This window comes from Amblyomma maculatum, chromosome 7 (genome assembly GCF_055883805.1).
Source record: "Amblyomma maculatum isolate TAMU_Amacu chromosome 7, ASM5588380v1, whole genome shotgun sequence".
Lineage (NCBI taxonomy): Eukaryota > Metazoa > Arthropoda > Arachnida > Ixodida > Ixodidae > Amblyomma > Amblyomma maculatum.
The window spans coordinates 45596401-45618075 of NC_139350.1; the positions used below are offsets into that span (position 1 = coordinate 45596401).

The following is a 21675-nucleotide window of genomic DNA, read 5'->3' on the forward strand; positions in this document are numbered from 1 at the left end:
TCTTGAGCTAAAAAGCCAGAAAAAGTCATATAGCATGCAGTCATATAGCAAAACGCCAGCAGAGCATTTAAAGCTTTTATATAATGCAAAAAAAAAGGCAATGTGCCGTACCTACAGAGGCAATGTTCTCTTACACACAGCATGTTTCATGGCAAGGCTCCCACAGTTGTTGACAGGTTATGCAGCACCAAAATGTTGATGATGTTGTCTGCCTCACATTCAGGCAGCACCCCTTTGATGGCAGATGATTGCTTGTGCAAAAGCAGTGCAATGATACAAGTGGAGCAGCTGGACTGCGGGCGTTATAGAGCAAAGAGCCCTAAATGCAAGTAAAGAAAGTCTCCATTAAATCGATGCATCTAAATTATGATAACAGCATACCACGGCTCTTCTCTGTTTAGTTAATTTATAATTTCAATTGAAAGCTGTCTCAAAAAATGTAACTCTATGTTACACATAGTATAACAAAGCTGTGCCTCTGCGGTGGGGCGATCAGTTAGCATAACGACCGGAAAATGCATACTGATGTTTCATGCAGTCTTGATGCTGGAGCAAAGTGTAATGGTGCGAAGAACAAAATTAAAAGCAGGCACGGGCGCCAAACGTGTGCTACACAACCGCATTAATACTGTTTCTTGGGCTAGTTGGTTCATATTTGTACTGTGAAAAAACTGCGCCGAACTAAACACACCACAAGAAAGATGACGGGACAAAGGCGCTACTCACAAGTGAATTTATTGAAACCCTCGAGTGATCTTATATAGGCGAAGTTTCCAAAGGGAAAGAAGGATGGGGAGAAGGGGAAATCATCAAACGACCATCGACAAAGCAAGGAAAAAACTCGGTTAATGGATAACACAATCTAAAAACCTAATTTCGGAGGCCAGAAGAGATAATGAGGGGATATTGATACACCTGCTGTCAAACTTCTTAATGTAGAAAGCCTCCAAACTAACACGTGCCGTTTTATCCTTACTCTTTCAAAGAATCTTCGTCTCATTCAACCTGGCCCCGCATCCGTTGCAGTTGAGTACGTGCGCAACCAAATGTGCGTACTTGTCTTTTAAATCTGATAAATTTCGTGCATGTTCCCCCAAACGCTCGTTGATGCATCGGCCAGTTTGGCCTACGTACAACTTTCCACACGTCAAGGGAATAGCATAGACCACTCCAACAGAACACTTTGTAAACGGAGAATCATGCTTTATCTGGAAACCCCCTTTTCTTTGGTTGCAAATTCGGGGGCACAACTTTCCCAACTTGTTGGGAGCCGAAAAGCGACACTCACGCCATGCCTGTTGGCCACTTTCCTCAGGTTGTGCGAGGTTTTGTGCATGTAAGGCACAACAAGCGGCTTCTGCGTGCTCCGTCTATCCTCTCCAGTACATCTTCGCGTTCCGCTCTTGATCTTTTGAAGGAGGGTCTCGCAAACTGCAACCAACACAGAGCAGGGGAACCCAGCCGCCGAAAGCCGGCTCATCTGATTATGGAAGCTGATACACAACCGACGCGACTAGAGGTGTGCACGGGCATAAAGTTTGAGCCCAACCCGGGCCTCATGCTACAAACCCGAACCGGGCCTGGAACTGAAATTGCCTGAGCCCACCCAGCGCTCCCACTGAAGGCTCCGGCCCTGCTGGACATGCTATAACAGACCAGTTGCAAAACCTACAAGTCGGCTTCCCTGTGAGGCAGGAATTCGTGCACAGTGGTGACAGAACCTGATTCAGGAATAATAGTTAGGCGCAGTACATGCATCTACCACAGTCCATGCTGCTTGGGATGCAGTTCCCCACGCACAGGTCATTGTCAGAGAAAGGTTTTCGGGCATTCTTAACACTGGAATAAAGGGGGGAGCACTGTCACCCTAGGGGTGAAGAAAGAAAATTTAGAAAAGGGACACTAGCCGGAGAAGGTAATAGAGGGGCGACAATGCGCACGCGAATAATACTGTGAATGGGCAAGAGGTGCGGGAATTACCCTACCCGTCAGGCGATGTGCTAGCACTGTACCCAACTATTACCCCAAAGTCTATGCCGCCATTGTGCTGGAATTTCTGCCACACAGGAAAGCTGATTTGTAGGTTTTGCAACTGATCTATTGCAGCTGAAGCAACGATACAGGAAGAAAAAAATAGACGACAATCCCTGGCGATGCATCGCGCGACGACGACGCCAACGCCTGTCGCTGCCGCTGGTGCACATCGCACAGATCGAAGGACCTCAGCGACAGAGACACGTTTTCAGCCTTGCTTTGTTAGCGCCGCCTCTTCGTTTGGTAAATGAGTACAGTTACGCTATATCCAGTTTCTTGCACTAAACAGCAACACCGATAAAATTTCTTGAAAAGCGTCAAGCCCCCCCCCCCCCCAAAAAAAAAAAAAATGGTCCCAGCGCAGCGGCGTGCTACTATACTGCGATGCAGAAATGATTGCAAGCAGTGTCGTTTTTCTGCAACTTTCGAAAATTAGCAATATCTAGCCACACTAGCCTTTTTTGCTTTGCAATACTACCCTACCAAGCTTTTACTAAACCGTCTCGATGCGCTCATATATGCACGTATCAGACGAAATGAGCGTCTGCAGGATTTTCGCGTATACCGGACTAGGGAAACAAACTTTGCATGCAAACAAAAAAACAAAAAAAAACAACGAAGGTGAGTACCCCAAAGCCTTTTGCGATTGGCTGCCTCGCGAGCTGGTTCCAGCATCATGAGCGATTTTCTAAAAAAACCAGAACCTGGTCGACAGCGCCGAGCGGCAATGCTTTAGCGGTCCTCAGCGCACTGCGCATCGTGCTGCCGCGCGACTCATGCGGTTAGCGTTTTATCGCACCAAACACGAGAAAATATGCTTTTGCCCGGACTCCGCCGACTCCGCCCGAGGTCACCCGAGCGGCCGAGCCACGCGACGGCTATACGCCGTTCCAGCCACTGTAACGCCGTGAATATCCGAAGTTGGCTATTAGGGCTACGATGCCACGCAGTTGTTTACTTTAGGAAATCAGTACTCTGCAAAACAGTAACGGTTTAACTTGATATAAGCTGCAAAATGATCGGGATCAAGTCGCGCACACTTGAGAACCCCATTTGAAAAGTTAACAACGTAACAAAGATGCTAAAAGAAGACAAATCTCCCTAGCACATGGCTTACACAACCTGCAGCAACAATGAAATGTAAGACAACGCTTGTAATTTAAAAATGCTCAATCTAAGAGGCAATATTTTGCTCCAATATACACAACCGCTTTATGAAATCTGAATGAAAAAATTTGAAAACTTACATCGTATATTTCTTGAAGAAAGAAGCATTTTCCGTGCACGGTGACACCGAACGTCGAGCCGAGCGAACGAGTGGCCATTGGATGGACGAAAGAACGGAGCGCCCTCTTTGAAACAAAATACAACTGTCGCCGTCATGCCGGCTAAGCGATTGTCGCGTCATCCTTCGAGCTTTTTAGTAATCGCTCTTTCAGCAGCTCGATGGTCTCGGTTTTGTACCCTCCGTTTAGCAAGCGTTTCCTAGATGACAGGACTTGAACCAGCCTTGAACGATGCGCTGCTGCTGCTGCTCTTCTATGTAGGGCTCTGTGCCAGCAGCGAAGCGCGTCGTCGCCCTGGAGATGCGCCTAGCTGTTTTGTTTACAACACACAAACCTGTTCAAGTTGTATTTTGTGAATGCTGTGTTCTACTACGAATAGTTTGCTCACTTTTAGCATAACAACGAAAATGCTTTCATACAATAGTGCTCAATCGAGTGGAATACTTCAATTACCCTGAAATGAGGATTTGAAGCAAGTTTGTTGAAAATTATTGAGCTAAGCATCTCAGTACCACGACTTGCTACCTTTTTATATGCTAGTTGCATACGATGCTTACATTTTTTCTTATATATCCGCACCGTCAGCATCATTCTATCTGCTAGATTAGTCGTTTGTTGGCCCGATTCATTAGGCGCTTGTTTCTTTCTCACAGTTTAGTTTCTTGCGTATATATTGTATCGGCCAAGAAAATGCGGTAAAAGCACATTTCTCTATGCAACCTGTTATGAGAGCCCGGAAATGTTTGAAAGCCGTCTCCAGTCTGTTAGCGTTCATCTTTTTATTACTGCGCAATCCGCCTTTTGCGCGAGTTTTCTGCGCATGCGTGAAGCCCCAGCGGCGACTGATGAAAAGACACTGAGCGGCGTCGACGGCGCTTCTCGTCGCCGCGCTCATAGCCAACGCACGGGGGCTGGAGGCGCGGTCACGCTCACAGCCTCGGTAAAACGATGCCGACCACCTGTGCCGCTTACGGCTGCCACTCTCGAGGCGTGCCGGGATGCAAGACGCGTTTTGTTAGGTTTCCTTCGGCGAGCCGCGACCTGCAACGGCGTGAAGCTTGGATTAGGGCAACCAAGCGTCAAGACGTGAATGGGCGACCTTGGCAGCCGACTGCGTGCTCTCGACTGTGCGAAAAACACTTCGTTACAGGTATGTATGCATCTAAAGGAAATGTGCATGATGAAAAGTATCTACCGGAGTTCGCACCAAGCCTCTAACCCACCAGTGATAGCCGCGTGAGCATTTGTTCGGGGCGTCTGATGGCGATGTATTTTGTCGTTTGTTTTATTTATGTGCGAAGGGGCCGGGTAGCGCAGATATCACAGGTGGCTGTGTGCGCTAGACCGTAATATTTAGCATGTTTTATCGCGACTGCCGCCTGACTAAAATGAAGAAAAAAAAAGGGTGTTTGTTGTGATGCACCGCCGTTAGCGAGCCGAGTGGTTGAGCTGGTCATGAGGCTCGCGAACGGCAGTGCATTAAAACGCCGTATTTTTTTTTTCTTGTTAGTGAGGTGCCAGTCACGATAAAACATGCTAAATATTACGGCCTAGCGCACACAGCCGCCTGTGATATCTAAGCTACCTTGCCCTTTCGCACATAAAGATAAGAAGGGACAAAATACATCGCCTTCAGGCCCCGGTGCAACTGAAGCAATCACGCACCGAAGGAATCCTCATTGCAGCTATCACTGGTGCGCTACAGCCTAGGTGAAAACTCCAGTAGGTACTGTTCATCATGCCTATTTCGCTTAGATGATTACATACCTGTAGTATCTGTTTTTGCCGCTCGGAGCATATGACGCACTTGACACTTGCACGACGCACAGTATTTTTTTTTCAATTAAAGGCTCGCCTTCGTGCACGCCAAAGCATCCGGACTTTGTTCCTTTAATGTACGCACTCAGATGCACTTCGTTAGGGAGATTGACAATCGTCGTCTTCGTCCAACCGTTTGCAACGGCAAGGAAACCGCCCGGCACAATAAATGAGTCTCCTTGAGGGTTCATGCTCGTTCACTTGCAGAGTGGATCGCTCTGGACGTAGAACAGGGTTGGTTCCTGACCAAGATGCGCATCCGATATGTAGGAGATTCACATGTGTCACCAAGTTGTTGATTCCGCAGAAATCGCGGCGGAGGCAGAAATGAACGTTGGAGATCCTTTCACAACAGAATGACTATTATCTGCGCACCGAGAACCTTTTCACCACTGCGACCATATCCGTTCTGACTCCTGAGGCCAGAAACCGGCTACAGCTCTGAATCATCCATTGCCAGAAAAATGCAGCGCGTTTCCTGCAGGTGTGCATTCCGGCCGGGACAATGCCCTTTTCACGGGGTGTGTATATGTGACTCTCTGCCGACCTTCGTGGATGAAATCCTATAGCTGCACGGTTGTAGATGACGCGAGGAGGAAGCGACGCCCATTGCACCATGCCGGCGCCGCGGTGACCGCATTGTGCTCGATAACTCAAGACACCCCGCGCATATGCGCCGCTCAAAGTCACAGGAGACTATTCCACCTAGCTCTGCAGCATCAACAAACCCCTGGCAGCTTTACCCTTTGAGATCCCTCTCTCTCTGCCCCCACGCTCTCCTGTCTGCCGAAAACCTGCACGCTGAGAGCGTCTCATTCTGCCACGTTGAACACGGCCCGCGCTACACGCTCTTACAATACGAAGATAGTATATGCGTACGTGCGTTATGAGTGGATTGTGAAAACGCTCTACCTTCCCCCATACTGCGTGAACATGATATGCTGCAATTACTGTCACTACTTTCCGCTCCGAGGCCAAAAAAGGGGGGAAGCTTTCGCTTTCTACCAGCGTTGGCGTGGCCATTTCGTATGGTGCCCTTTCGCGTCGTCTGCTACACTGCCGCTCCATGTGCTTCCCGCCCGCTCCCGCATGATGGCGCCACATCCTTGCGCAAAAGGCGGATTCCTTCCCCTGGGCGGCGGCTGCCCCTTGGACCCTGAGTGGTGCGTCGACCCGTCCACCGCTTTGGCGCACCTGCGTGAATTTCGACGCGCGCATGCAACCTCGGACCTTGCTCGCATCGCATGCGGTGAGAGAGTGCGATCCGGGGAGCGCCTTCGCCAAATGCAGCCGGCACAGCGCGCTATCGCGCTATTGGCTGCGCAGTGCTATGACGCACTTCCGGCGCAACTCTGTTTTCGCTTTTAAAGGCGCCCTTAAGGGTCAAGAACATTTCAAATATAAAATTTAAATTATTCAAAATACTGAGGAGATATAAAAAAGTTCTGTCGCCGGCGCGGCGATGACAGCTGACAATTAGGTTAAACAAAAATGGCGCCGTCCACGTCTCGTTTCCCTACCCACTACTACTACTGTACCACTACTCAGCGCGCTTGCGCCACTTGCGCCCCTGTTGTTTGCGCCGTTAAGTCGTGCCATATCCGTGTGCCGTGCTTATCCTAGATATTGTTCGAAGCATTGCTCCATGTGCTCTGTCTGGAAGCTGAACGGAAACTGCGGCAAGGGCTCTAACGTGATACAGCTTCTGTTTGTAGCAACATAGGTCATCCTGAAAGGCAATGAAATTGCAGTTGCAGTTTTTGGCAGGAAGTATAATAAGCAAGCACGAATATGTTTTGATATCTTGAATTTGACGCGCACTTGATCCAAATATGTATACGCATCTGTTAGTCCAAGTGGCTCTGTACATCTGGTGTTACCAACACAGTGCAGTTAAATTGAATTCAATATCCTTGCATCCTTGATTATGCTCCCAACACTGAATTAGTGCAAATGAAATTATTTATTGGTAAACAAATGGATGTTAGTTTTTAAATTGCATATAATTGCATCATTAAAATATACTTGGTAGAAATTGTAGCATTGTAGACTGAAGGCGCACTTTTTTTTTTAACTGGGAAAATAACCCTGCCGCAAAAAATTCACACACACAAAAGAGATCGGAGACAGAGGGACAACAGACAGACGCCAAAAAGTGCGCCATGAAGGTGCACTTGTTGAAGTAATGAATTCAACCAGGTGTGCATGCTGGCATGAAAATGTCATTTTTATTCCTTCAAGTTCTAAATTACGTTACATTTACCATGCATATCATAGTGATAAGGTCTCAGGCATGAGACTTGCGCGATGTCGGAAGGAATGGAACTTGATGTAGGTGCCAAGAAGGCTGGAGCTATAACAAAGGTGACAGCAGTGATCTGATGACCTGACGAAGCACACAATCTGGGCAGGCATACTGGCAGACAAGTTTTCCAGGGATTCCCATATGGCGAGATGGCATCTAGAGCAAGATGAGAAACCCAGGAGAGAAGGAAACCATGTGGTGATGACAGTTGTAAGATTCTTTTACTGTGTGAGTTTCAAGACAAGCAGGTAAGAGGGGGCTAATTGGTAGTGTGGTTGGCGTAAGAAGTAGCGTTATGGGAGTAGGCAGAAGGTGGACAAGCAGATGTTTGAAGCAGCATGTCGAGAGGCATTTGGGGATGGTGGCTGCACATAAAGTAAATCGCCAGCACAATTTTAGTGAGAGGAGTTGTAAGTGAATGTGAAGTATGGGAGAGCGAGGTTCCAGGTCACAGTGGTCTGGTGAAATGTATGTTGCAAGCATATTTGTAGGAGTATGATTGAGGTGCTCGGTGAGGCCATTGATTTGGGGGTGATAGGTGGTGGCAAGCTTATGCTAGTTGGAGCAGGAACAGAGAATGTCTTCGAGAACTTTGGAAAAGAAGAAGAGCAGGAACAGAGAATGTCTTCGAGAACTTTGGAAAAGAAGAAGTCACTGCTGTCTGTAAGGAGTTGATTGGAAGTGTCATCATGATGTTAAATCTGTCAAAGAAGGAAATCGGCGACATCAGTAGCAGTAGTGGCTGCAACTGCACGCATAATTGCATAGCAAGTAGTCTGTGGCAACTACAACCAGAGGGTGACGGGAAATGGGCCGAGAACGTCCAGTTTGACGATAGAAAGTTTTGGAGAGGATGTCAGTAGACTGAAACAGCGCCGGGTAAATGTTAAAGCCTTTCTGATGCTGACGCAGGCAGCTTACAGTGGCACACAGAGTGATAGAGGTGGAGCCAGTGTAATCAACGACACATGTTCGTGAGTGCACGAGACGCCCAAATGACTAGCAGTTGGGAGATTGTGGAGTTTTCGAAGGACGGCACTGCGAAAGTGCGCTTGGGAACAATGAGGAGGAAGTCGGAGCCAGCAAGGTTAACGTTGTGGTATAAAGTGTCCCCGCAGAGGACAAACTGGTATACGTAGAAGGGGCAGTATCAAGGCGGTCGATAATACTGTGTAGCTGGGCATCCTGGCACTGCTCTTCATTAGTGTAAGTAAAGGAAGAGAGTGCAAACAGGTAAGCATTGCAGCCGCCGCCAGAAGCCAGAATTGTTCAGTGTGCCAACGAGATAGCGGGAAAGGCAGTCACCACCTGTATGTAGGTGACCAGACTTATCGACCCTGTGCAGTAATAATCTTGCAGACGTAATGCCCAACACCCTAGCCACCTACTGGGGACTTTGTGAGAGACCAAGCTCTCGACACGATGGTCCCTGTTCCTCGCTGGTAGATGTCACTGCAGTGCTGGGAAGCTGTAAAAACTGTTGGGGAATGCAGTGATTTTTCACTTGCTCAAGTTGATAACACTCTTGAATAATGCTGTTGACTATAACAGAATATTTGCAGATGAATAACTGAAAAGTATTGCAGGCAGTTCCTTTGAGCGCATGGTGTACCTTGTCGGTGTCACTAAAGCCAGCGTCAATCTTGTGACAGAGTGTCAGGATGTCTTATATGCAGGGCATGCAGCTTTCTAAAACTGGGTGTGACACACAAGCTGCTGATAATTAGGCCTTCCAACGATCACTCACAGCCGCTCGCTGCAAATTCCTCAACTTGTTAGCTTACCTTCGTGGGTTTCATACTAAATCGTTGCCATGACTCTTAGGTAGAAGATTACATTGACGGCAGAAGGGTAGCATCCCACTGGTTGTAAGTCCTAACTCATTCATTGAGACTCAGCCAGTCTTTAATATCAGTTGCATCAGTGCTAGAAAAAGTGCTGTAGTTGTGAGGTGGCACCATTACCACAAAGAGCATGGTAGTGTTGCTCCATGACTCGCCGGGCTTAGTTGAATTGGTGGTCTCAGCCTGACAACCATCTGCAAAGCTCTATAGTGTGAAGATTGTACTCCACAATTACGCCAGAGGTGTGATAGGGTTCGGTGCTACGAGGTCTAAGGCATGGCACACAAGACACAGCAGATAAGGCACAGCACACAAGGCACATCACACAAAAGGGTCTGGTCTGCAATGAGCGCACCATGCACAACACCTTCATTGTCGTCGCTGGCTGTATCCATGACAATATTGCTACAGGTGGAATTCTCACAGTAGTGTCTCACGCTAGTTCAGGCTCAATGGCTGCACTTTTCTCTACACCCTCAGCATCGTTGTTGTCAGGATGACCAAGGCACTTAATTCGTCTTGCACTGACTCAATGCCATTATGTTACACCAGATAACATTGCCTCCTTCACAGAAGTACAATTCCACTGCGTTGTATGTGAGCGAAGTAGTGCGTGAATGTTGTGGCTTGAGGCATGTCACATGCACAGTATCATAAGCTGGTGGTACGGAGTACTTCGCATTCAGAGGGGAAGCGCGATCGCTTCGACAAAGACGATGCTGCTGCCGTGACTCACACGCGTGCTGGTTCCACTGCTGTTGTGCTGCACTGTGCCATTGCTCTGTTGACCCGAGGTCTCTGCTGCTGTCGGTATTGGTTCGCGAACGTGTGTAGCAGTTCGCCTTTGTACGTCTCCCAAGATGTCAACGAAGCTTCGTGGTTCTCAAACCAGTACTTCGCCGGTGCCTCCAGCGAGAAGTAAATGTTCTGCAGGCATTGATGCGGTGTCCACCCGTTGTGGCGAGCAACCCATTCATAATACTGTACCCAGTCTTCAATGTCATCCAGGCCATCGCTACGGAAAGGGGAGACAGTCCTTGGTGTTACAAGCACGTAAACTATCAGTGTCGCAGTCGCATTGTCAGGCTGTTGCAACTGGGAGGCCATGGTGTCGTTAGCCTAAGACATGTTTCGCTCGGTGAGGAGTCCAAATTCTGGCGCTTGGCCTTGCTGACATCGGCTAGCGCGAATCTCAGGTGCAGCTGCGAATTCCAAGAAAATCCAGTAACGTTAGTGACTCAACGCAAAATATGGCAAAGGCCTGCGTAGTGCGGCAGGCAGGTTTTTCACATAAACCTCCTCGATGGGGGGAGAGCCAGAGCAGAACTAGAGAGATGGGAATGCAGTGCTCATCACGGTGGCAACTGTTATAACGGCACTTCTGGGAGCCTGGGGGACAGAGAGCCTGTCATGAGCAATCTGGCGGCATCATTATTGCGGGCGATGGCATTGTGAGCATAAGTACTGGTGGCAGTGTCAGCAGCTGGTGATGTGTTGAAAGGCAGTATTGGGTGTCGACCACAGAGCAGATAGCAGTGGTGTCGTGCTATGGGACATGCCAGGTAGTCACCGTCTTGCATGGGTAGAAAAGGGCACATAGGAATGTAAATGGCATCTTCAGGAGGGAAGCGGGAAAATTTCACTGAGAGAAGGCGAGTTGAGCTGATGAAATTTTCAGAGCAGAGGGCAAGGTCCAAGCGAAGAAGGCCAATAGAGCAGTCAGTAAGGGCAGAATGGGCTCTTAAGAAACAAGACTGTCATTGCCGGCGTGCACTGTGGACGAGGCGGCTGGCGTCACTACTTTCTTGAAGCAGTGATGAACCGAGGAACTGAGAATGGATAGTTAGGCAGTGGTGTCAAAAAGAATACAAACAGGAACACCATCCTTAAGGACATGGGCAGTTAGTCTCGACTGTGAAGTGAGTGTGAGCCCTGAAAAAAGCCCTAGTGGCTTTTGGCACCTGGAACATTTTGTTCAATGCTACGGCTTAATTTGTGCCCACGTTTTGTCTTCCTGGTGGATGCCGTCACTGGACGCCCAGGTGGAACACGTCTCGAGCCTCTTGGTAAGCCAGGCCGGCGTCTTGCCAGGCTAGTTGGTTGCACTTTAATCACTCTGCCACGCCTCCTATCTACTGCTGCAGAGACCTTCAGCTTCAGCAGTAGAGCATGTGCAGCACTGCTTGTATTCACGTGCTTAAGCTGGGCTATGAATGCATCCAGCAGAGCAGCATACACATTACTGTCCTCAGCCAGTTTGTGCACACGTCGCAGCTCCTTTTCTAGTGCGCAGTACTTGGCTTCCATGTCCTGCAATTGATATTTAATGAAAATAATTATGATATTGTGAGCATACCTCTGGATGTATGCTGATTCAGTGAATCATGCATAATATTTTGATATGCTGTGCACATAGTTCTGTACAAAGCAAAGCTGATCAGTACAGTTTTTGTGCTGTGCACCATATTACGCAAATTATACTTCATCTCACAAGAGGTTTTCAGCACTGCGAAAAGCAGCTGTACCCTGACCCTTTCAGGACCATGCGTTCCTATTATTATGGCCCCGGCCAAGAGGAGCACAATTGTCTATTATAGTTTGCATGATCCTGATTGGTCCAGGGCACCGCTGCCTTTCACAGTGCTACACTCATAGTGAGATAAAGTATACTAATGACTTGAATGTTTTTTCCTTTATTGGTCGCATGTGTTTTCTTTTTTTCTCACTTCGGGCACCATCAATTTTAGCACTACTGTTTCTTTTATCATACGTCATGGAAAAATCAAGCTGGGCAGGCATTCCGCCTGGGTTATAATGCCACTTTTTACATTTTAGACCATGGGGAAACATATAAATCACAAGAAATTCTTCAGATCTTCCTGATAAAGAAGCGCAGATATTCTTGTGTGAGTACACCCTCTATAACAATGACAGATAAGAAATTGAATTTTGGATAATTTATGTGTTTATTTCTCTTCCTGACTTTGGCACGTTCATGGCTGTGCCAGTGACTGGTACCCTTGTCTCAAGTACAAATCTAGTTGTTAGTCCACCCATTGCGTTACTCTCAGTTTAGTGCATTATTTTTAACATGATGGTTTTAAAAGCCCTGTTCTGCAGAAAAACCTACCATTGCCAGTCTTAAGAATGAAAAATCAGAAGCATAACTCTCCTACAGGTGGTAGTTGGGTGACGTGGTCATTCACTGATCGATTTATGAGCTGCGTGAATTTACTACACAGCATGGCAGAAGCTGCCAACCAGGGGTGGATTAAGAGCGATTAGGGCCCAGTTCAAGAAGAAATTAAGAGGGCCCCTATTACTCCCCCTCCCCCCCTTCTGTTACCCTACTCTGCCCCACGCTGTCATGTTTGTATCTTGATGCATTTAATTTACTACAGAGAACACACCATATTCGCTCGTAGGATCTGCAGACTGTTTATGAACATCGTCTAAGCATGTCAGTTCCTTCAGAGCACACGGACAGACTGACATCTAGACTGAGCTATTCCAGGAAATTACAGGACACATATGACCTTCTCCCAAAACTAATGACTCGAAATTGTGAAAAATATTATCGAGTGGTAATTTTCTTTGCTAATTCGATAGCGCAAGAAGATTTGCTGCGGGACCAGCTGAAACCAGGCAGAACCAGCTAAAATCATTTTGGATTTGTTTTTCTTATATGGACGAGTACAGAGCTTTATACTTTGACTGGCAAAATATGAGGCTGGCGTTAAAATTAACTGTACGATGTAACGAACAGCTTTTGAAGCATTCGACATTGCAATACATAAGCTCTAACTTTAATCATGGGAAATCAGGAAGATGATTTCACTATTTATCGAACCAAACTTCGAAATCTGCCATTTTTTCCATCTCTCGGGGGGTCCTTGAGAACAGAGAGCCTGGTTCATTTGAACCCTAGATAATCCGGCCCTGCTGCCAACTAGGACTTATCATTCAAGACTGGGAAATGAGATGGCAACTGAGCGAGCACTCCTCCGTGTTCGTACCCTCTCCCCCGTAATCTCGCTCGGGAGGAGGAGGTATCTGTGCACCGGATTCGGGCAAGAGCGGCTCTCGCCTCTTCTGTGCGTCATCGGTGGCGTGACAAACGCTTTCAAGTGACTGAAAGTGCCCGCACTGTAGTGCTTCACCGGAGCTGTGCGATGTGAAGTATCTATTGTGGACCTGTCCAGCTATGGCATCCGTGAGACAGTGTTGCCTACGGAAAGTTGGCCTGCGGTGGGACTTTGATTGTGACTACACGAAGTGGACATTAAACAATCAGTTTATCAGCAACCTATGCGATTATTTAAGGGAGACCTGTTTGCACTCCTTCTAGCTTTCTCCTATTCCTCACACCCTTTTCACTCTTTCTTTTAACTTCCTTCTACACCCTGCTCTCTTTTCACTATGCCTGATGGCAAACTTCTAGAATTAAAAAAAAGAAAAGCATTCCAGGATCTCTCGGCGAAAAATAAGGCACGCTACTCCTAGGACACATGGGCGCATCCATGTGGCTTGGTCAAAGCAGTGGTTTACACATATCTATGCAGGTAGTTTTTTACATAATTTAGTAACTTATGACTGTATGCTAATGAATATGTGTGAGATATTAGAGGCATATGTGAAGGGATTGCTAATTAATCAAGTTGCTGCATGTGTGCAGACAACAACCTGCAAGAGAAGCGGCAGAGAGGAGCTGTTAACACTAAGCTGTCGCATCATACCCTTAAAGGCAGAGGTTAAGTGTCCCCCCACTCTGTTTACTTAATTAAATATATGTAAATAAGATAGTTCATCTCGATAAAAATGCCCATTATGTAATGTACGCAGATGACATTAGTTTATCCTTTAAAATAATAACTCTGACGATTTAACTAATCAAGCTAATGATACACTGTACAGAACAAATTCATGGGCTCAAAGCAATAGTTTGAAACTTGGCCTTAGTAAAACCAAAGCTGTCCTATTTCATTCTTTGTCACTGGCATATTGAGTTACTAAAACACTGTGATATATGATATGAAGTGGAAGAAATGGGACGACACACAGCCTTCCTCTGGGCATACAAAACGGTTGTGCTATATCCTTTGTTCTGAGTGGTGGAGACAAACACGTTTCTGCAGGCTTTGCCTTTGCGTCCACTGCAGCCTTGCAAGAAATGAGCAGCAGCGAGTCCGGCTTAATCTACTGCACACAGTATATAATGGAACCTGTTCACATCCCCTTTTTTTCTTTTAGGATATTCTTAGTAGCCAGGAAATGAACTCAGGGCCATATTCTCATGGTGACGACATTCTGATGGTCATAAACCTAAAAACAATTGATATACTGCAGCAATTGCTCATTACAGTAGCTGAGAGGATTAATACTGAACTGTACCTGAGGCTTCTCATTTCGCTCTGCAAGTGGTCCTGGCGGAGATTTCGGCAACTGGCACACATCCTCCATTGCCTCATCACTGCATGTGGACATGCAAGCTACTGGAGTCGCATCCACACAGCCTGCTGACATCATGGGAAGAAAAAATTCTAGCTGCGGGCAGCGGTCTCCCAACGCCAGGTGTCCAAGCTGTCGGCGATCTTCAGGAGTCAGCTTTGGGCTATTCGGGAAAAAGCCACCGAAGACTTTCTGCACAGCAGCCTGATGCTTGCAAAACGCACCTTGGCTGCCTATCCAGCAGCTGCAGGTGCCAATGTCGGCGTCTACTTCATAGGAGCCTGTGCCGGAAGAACAAGGCACACTATACAAAGTGCCATCTAGCTGGACTATTGACTTTTCAAAATCACTGGGCAGCTTCCCTACTGAAAAAACTGTAAGGGGCAATAACCTCACATTTTCTCACACATTCTCACTCAATTCACATAGGAAATCACGTACAAGTCGCATATAATTGCATAAGTTCTCATAGTTTCTTGTACATTATCATAAATTATGTACGATATTTTATGATAATGATGTGCGCCGTATGAGACTCTATGCAATTAAATGAGATTTTATGAGGTTATTGACCCTTAGAACTTTTGGTTTTTCAGTAGGGTTCTGTAGCAGGTGCTGAAAAGCAACACGGTGAGAGGCATCTCGATTGTGAGCATGCCTTAGCAGCCGTGCCTCAAAGTAGCTCTCCCACGTCGTGATGGTGAACTCCACCAGGGCTACTGCATTGTATGCCTTTGTGCGGCACAGAACAACATCTTTCAGAATGCGGATGGACGCCTCGGAATAGTTGTTTGTATTGTGCCCCCTAGTCATTGTGCCGGCACGGTAAAGGAGCACCCATTCTTGTTCATCATTAAGAAAGGTATTGACCCTCTTCACAAAAGCTTCATGCTTCAAACTGCGGAGTTCTTCCTTGGCTTTCTGGAGCTGCTCTGCTGTTTTCGCATACAGAATCTGAAACCGGAACACAAAAAGTTTACACAAAAAGTATATGATGAACTCACTTGTGAATAGAAGGTATTTACCCCAAGCAGGGCTAGACTGATCAGACGAGCAATTTCCTGTTATATGAACAATGGTCATAAAAGGTTTTTGAGGGCTACATCAATTTAAACTGTGAAGAAAACATTTTCTTAAAAATATTATCGATGGCACTACACGTAACAAACTGCACAAATTTGTCTGGGCAAGAAAAAAGGGAAATAATAGTGCCCAGTCTGCACCGCCTAAGCCACAATGGGCTTTGTGACAAACTGTAGGTCGGATACAGCTCAAGAATACAGTGGCAAACACCTCTCAAAGGAAGTCGTTAATGGCAATGACCGATTTTACGTCACTGTTAATCTCATTTGATGGGCCCATCTGCCATTCACCTATGATTACAAGCTACATAAGCGCCCGCACTCTATGCCATTGGGCAGAGGGCCTCCTTCGAAGGGCATTTTTCGTTGCATTGTTGAGCTGTATCCAACTATAGGTAACTTGCATTCGTGAAGAGTAGTTGGTCTGAAACCGTAAATAAACCAAACATTTAGAAAATGAAGCAATTCATGCTTTGCAAGTCAATGCAATCCACAGAGAGGCGGTGAGAGGCAACACTGCATTTTTTTATAGGAGCATTTATTTTCCCTACAGGTGCTTCCACACACAATTATTATCTGTTTGCTGTAATACTAACTGGGCTTTTTCAGTTTGTCGTTATGAAGCTTGCCAGAAGGTTTAATGGGCAGAATGCAAGGACATAGCACGGAACAGAAATGGTGTTGCTTTGAATACTACTGGGAACCTAAAGAGTTATTTTCGTGACTGAATGAAAAATAATTTCTTAAAAGTGCTGTTATGGTCTAGATTTTATAAAACAATGAAACGAAGATATTTATTCATTGTTTTAGTCATCTGTCTTTCTTCCATTGTATGGGACCATAAGTCTGTTTTGAGGGCCTTTTCACATATTTAAGTTTGATGGTCAGTAAAAAAAAACATAAAAAAGCTACTGTTTGGCGCTGCCTGATCTCCATCCAATTAATTCAGTGGCCACTGAATCAAGTGGCAATTACACTGCCTACAGGAAGTGGCATAGCTTTGCTTTCTTAGTCCAAAAGCATGAATTGCCTGGCAAAATTGTCTAATGCTTATATATCCACATGCTGTGTTTCTCACTGAAAAATAAACAAATGGCGAAACATTACAGCGGAGCAGATTCAAACCTGGTAATTTATCTTGATAAGTGATTGCAAAACGCCGTGGCTATCGCCACAGCGTTTATTAATGCAACCCAGTTTTGTTTTCTGTTCAGCATTCCTTTCGTAGCATTTTTTAAGTTTGAAGGTCATTGAATGCTGCAGCCAAAGAAAGCTTGTTTTGTGCCTAGAGTGCATGTCCTTTTTGTTTGTAGAATGTGTTTGAAGGAGTCGGTGAAATGAAAGCTTTTGCGTTACCTGCTGGAAGGCCCTCGTGAAATGACGTCGCTCATCTTTTGGCACATGGTTTTGAGCAGAGGTCAGCCAACGCCATTCGGCCTGCAAAACGTGGAAATGGCAGAGTAGCTGCCTTGCGCTGGGCCATGTTGCATGCAACGCATCTTTTTCAGGCCTGGAATTGTCCGTCATGAACAAAGCCGGAGCCTGTAAAGATAACCAAAATCCACCAAAAGCATGAACCAACATGCGTATGCACTCAGATGCAACACTGCATTATAACATCATGTCCATAATGGTTAACTTGCTTCCCTGTTTTTTTATGAAGAATTTGAGGGACAGTCAAGCTCCATATCTCCATGCAGTGTTAATGGCTCCCGTCTGTGGCTCCCCTTGTGGATCCTCGTTCATGTACATGCAGTTATTTTTTATTTCCTGCTTTTGTTATTTTGCACACACTCTTTAGCATGCAGTTGTGAGCTGTCATATTTCATATAAAGACCACGTGATGTGATGCCCTGATTTAACCAAGCCATACGAACCTGCCTGCCTAGAGCAGCTTGTCTGAGTAGCTTAGAACAGCTTGTCTGATTTGGGAGACAAAGCTTCCGGGTTGAATTCCCATTTTACCCTTCCATCTGAGTTTGCAGCTCCTGCCAGCTTGACAATGTTGTGGTCATGTGACATTACACTACCTGCAAACCAATCGGTGGCTGGCCATGTCACCTGCCATCTACCCACCTCCCAGAAGCATGCCCATGGTTTTTCGCTCACAACACTGACCAGATTTTCACAGGATGGGGCTGTCAAATAGATATGCTGCCCACACTGTTGCAAGAGAATTGGAAAAAAAAAATGTATGCCTACTTTTGGCATATACATATGCCTGTGGATGACAGGTTGGTGAATAGCGCAAGCGCCAATAACTCAAAGCTTTCAACATTGCAGTGTGTCATATGAATATTGTGTAGACATTAATAGCAAAGCTAACCAGCACTTTGATACGACATGTATACAAAAGCAGTCAGTACTGTTACCAATTAATTCAGATTTTGCAGAGTTTGTCAAACATATATTTGGGTAGTCCCTATTCCAAACATTATCTTGTCAGAATGATCACATTTTTATCACGGATAGGTCTTATACAGTAGAACCCCTTTATAGTAAACTCACTGGTACCAGCAAAAATCTTTACTGTATCAGTTGTTGGTGATAACATCATCCTGAAGATGCTGTCTGGTAATTAAATGGCTATTTACTGAACACATCTGGTTGCTTAATGAAAAAAAAAAACACTCTGAAATACCTTCCATCTCTCTCTTATCACCTCTTTGTGCCGTTTTTTGTTATAAATTTTTTGTTTACATCTTGCGGAAGTACCTCTTAAGCATGAGGACAATGTGGCAACGAATACAGCTAGCTTTGATTTTAGCGGAAAACGAAAACCTCGCATGAACACAACTCATTTTCCGCCCGTTCCTTCTTGTAGAGGGCAATAGATGATAAATGTGTAATGGAGTTGGTGTGCCGCAAGACCGCCCACGCTACGCTCCACTTCTTGCCTCGTGCTTTGTGCTGCACGTTTCTTCCCCTTCCCTATTTATCGTTGCACTTTTACTCTACTTTCTGAACAGACTGCGCTGCCTTCTTTCCATGTTTGTAGATAGCCTCACATTTTTTTTTTCCAAGGCGTACGTGAAGTTGGCTTTCGTGAATGCTGCTAAGTCTAGTGGCAAAGCCGTTTAAAGAAACTTTTTTTTTTTCAGAAAAAAAAAATCGCTTTGCGATTCTAAGTAAGGCGCGCGCGGTGATGACATTTCGTGAAAAGTCGTCGTCGTGGCCAGACGCACTTTACTATAACCGATTTTTACCAAAAATGTATTTACTATGAAAGGGGGGGGGATTGTACAGTCGTCTATGGAAGATGAAATAGGACTTCGGTTTCACTTTACTATATCCGCGTTTTTACTATTTCAAAGTTTACTATAGCGGGGTTCTACTACACATTCAAGAACGTATCCCACTGCACAAAATTTTCGTTCAGACTGTGGAGAAGGTGTACTCTACTCCAAAGAAAAAGGAATGATAGCCTTGATTCAGCAATAATTTGCACCAATTCCTTGCAGTAAAGCAAGAACAAGCTGGTGGAATAACTGGAAGCATGTTTTTCTTTGCACTTTGTTTCCTTATTGAACTTCTGTGGTAGAAACATACTTTGCAAGACAGAAAGCAGTCAAGAAAGTAAGTTTGTACATAGTTTAGCTTTTAACTAAAAAAATGCAAACTTCTACTTGCAGCTGTTCATCTGTTTTGTGTACTGGCCCTTATCCTAATCTTGCCTTCCAAAAACGTTGGTAGCTGTTCTCCTGACATGTTTCAATTCTTTTTAAATTCATATAAGCAAGCATACCTGAAGATTACTACAAAACACTGATCATCTTTTGCAGTGGGTTTTACGAACCCAACTTCTGCAGATGTATATGGTTCTAGACAACATATCATATCATTCCATCACCACTATCAAAGTTCCTGATGATAATAAAGTTATCCGAACTTAATGAGGAATGTTCAGAAAAGAAACTGCAGCTCTTCATGACATAGCATGATTAACAGTTCAGTCATGTCAGACTTTTTGTGACCCTATAAACCAAATCAAGCCAAGCTTTCTCCCACTCTCTCAAATGTCGCATAGATTCATCTGCAGTGCCTCGAGGATGCCATCTAGCCATCACTTTTGCTGCCTACCCCTTCTCCGGTGTTCCTCAATCTTTCCCAGCAGCAAAGTTTTCTCCTCTCTTCACATCAGATGACCAAAGTAGCTAAGCTTTAACTTTATAATTTGACCTTCTAATGAGCAGTTAGGGTTTATGGCTACCAGTATCGACTGATTTATCTTCTGGCAGTCCAAGGAACTCTCAAGAGTATCCACCAGCACCGCAATTCAAAAGCGTCAATTCTTCAGCGGTCAGCCGTCTTCGCAGTCCAACTCTCGCATCCATACATCACAACAGAAAAAAACCATAGCACGAATTATCTGAATTTTTGTTGGCAGTGTGATGCCTTTGTTCTTTACTAGGGGTAAGCATGATTGACACTAATATTTAAAATGAGTTGTGGGAAGTTTAAGAAAGCAAAGCAAGGCTCACTGAATACCATTGCTAAGCCATTCACACTAGCAGTAGATTCGTTATGCTGCTAGTCACTGTTGCTGTGACTGCCCCAAGGCACTGGCCAATTTCAATCACCCAGTACACAATTTGTCAAAAAATGAACCTTATTTGCATTTGCTCATAATCCAATAAAGCAACATACCGGATTGATTCCAAAGCACGTTGGGCATTGGTGCTTCAACAGCTGAAAGGCCTGCTCGTACCCCTGCGTTGTTTGCGAGCTGTGTATCAGAACTGCTATTGGCACAGCTCCAGCTTTTGTTGCTGTCAGCAGCACCGTTATGGTGCTCCTAGTTTCATCACATGATGATGTGGAGTCTACAAATATAATATCTTGAGCTGACTCCAGCTGTTGGGCTCGGCGCATGATGGGTGTCACGACAAGTACAGCCCAGCTGTCATCTGTGACACTTGTGAAGGTAACGTCTACTCCTGCAAAGCAAACAAGCAAATCATTAAACAGGCAGGAAGAGAATGGCATAAAAAGAGGCTTGTTTAGGATACCTCACCTGTTCCATTTCTCCTTATGCCCAATAAACAATATTCATTACATTTTTATGTATATCTACTACAGGCTGTGAGCTACAGCAGTAGGGCAGAAAAAAATCTATGCTTGAAACACAAGTTTTCACAAGTTATGTTTGAGCAAGACCTTGCCACTAATTTTCACTCTACACTCATCCTGATGCAGGTGTTGCTACAGAGCATAATGTAACTCTGTCTAAAACATCGTTTGTATTTCTGTAAACGTTCTTTTCACTCAATGTTGCTTTTGATAACATACTGTTCCAAGATATTTTTTAGATGTCTCTGCATAGTGCATTATCAAAGAAGTTTGATATTTCACGAACAAAAAAGAATAGGAGGATGGTGTAAGTATTGCTTTAAGAGTAAATGTGATAATGCCTTTAGCAGCGCCTTTTTATTTCACAAATTTTTGGCATCAAGAGACGTGCACAAAGTTTGGCAAAGTGTTCGGAAAAATTTGGTTTGGTTTTGGGGGAAAGCTGCAGTATCTTACAATGAACTGCATACCATTGGAGGTATGTGTCATCAGTTAGAATCTCTATTGCAAACTAGCCACAAAGTTGACCAGCAGAGCTAGGGATGCTAAATGGGAAGTGATGTGATTTGACAATGCCTTGAGTGCAGCACAAAGGACAGTTTCATTGTAGTTTTGATATGAAATTGTGTATAGTTTAGCCCACATCATTTTTCTCAATTCTGGGTTATAGCGATGCCTTTTAGACCTACCGAGCTGTATACGCTTAACGTAATATCTATTCGTCTTGCAGTGTATTGACAGCGGACCAGTCTTTCACTGCTGTCTACCACAGCAAACAAAGCAACAAA

At 45.3% G+C, this 21675-nt stretch overlaps 1 protein-coding gene across 1 annotated transcript; it reads right to left on the reverse strand.

Moving 5' to 3' along the window:
• Positions 1-10019: 10019 nt before the first annotated feature.
• LOC146183114 (uncharacterized) lies at positions 10020-20818 on the reverse strand. The gene is made up of 6 exons (XM_084608330.1): positions 20465-20818; positions 17174-17359; positions 15318-15689; positions 14679-15071; positions 11436-11597; positions 10020-10214 (listed from the first exon to the last, which is right to left on the reverse strand). The coding sequence occupies exons 1-6, from the start codon at positions 20801-20803 to the stop codon at positions 10020-10022; spliced, it is 1647 nt and encodes a 548-aa protein (XP_084464456.1). The 5' UTR covers positions 20804-20818.
• Between the last annotated feature and the right edge of the window lie 857 nt (positions 20819-21675).

Bases quoted from the DNA above. Each gene is read 5' to 3' on its own strand.
- LOC146183114 (XM_084608330.1), bottom strand. From the start codon at position 20,803: ATGCCATTCTCTTCCTGCCTGTTTAATGATTTGCTTGTTTGCTTTGCA. The intron at 17,360-20,464 runs GTATGTTGCTTT...TTATCTTTACAG, and splicing joins CGTGCTTTGGAATCAATCCG to GCTCCGGCTTTGTTCATGAC. The intron at 15,072-15,317 runs GTTCTAAGGGTC...GATTTTGAAAAG, and splicing joins ACCCTACTGAAAAACCAAAA to TCAATAGTCCAGCTAGATGG.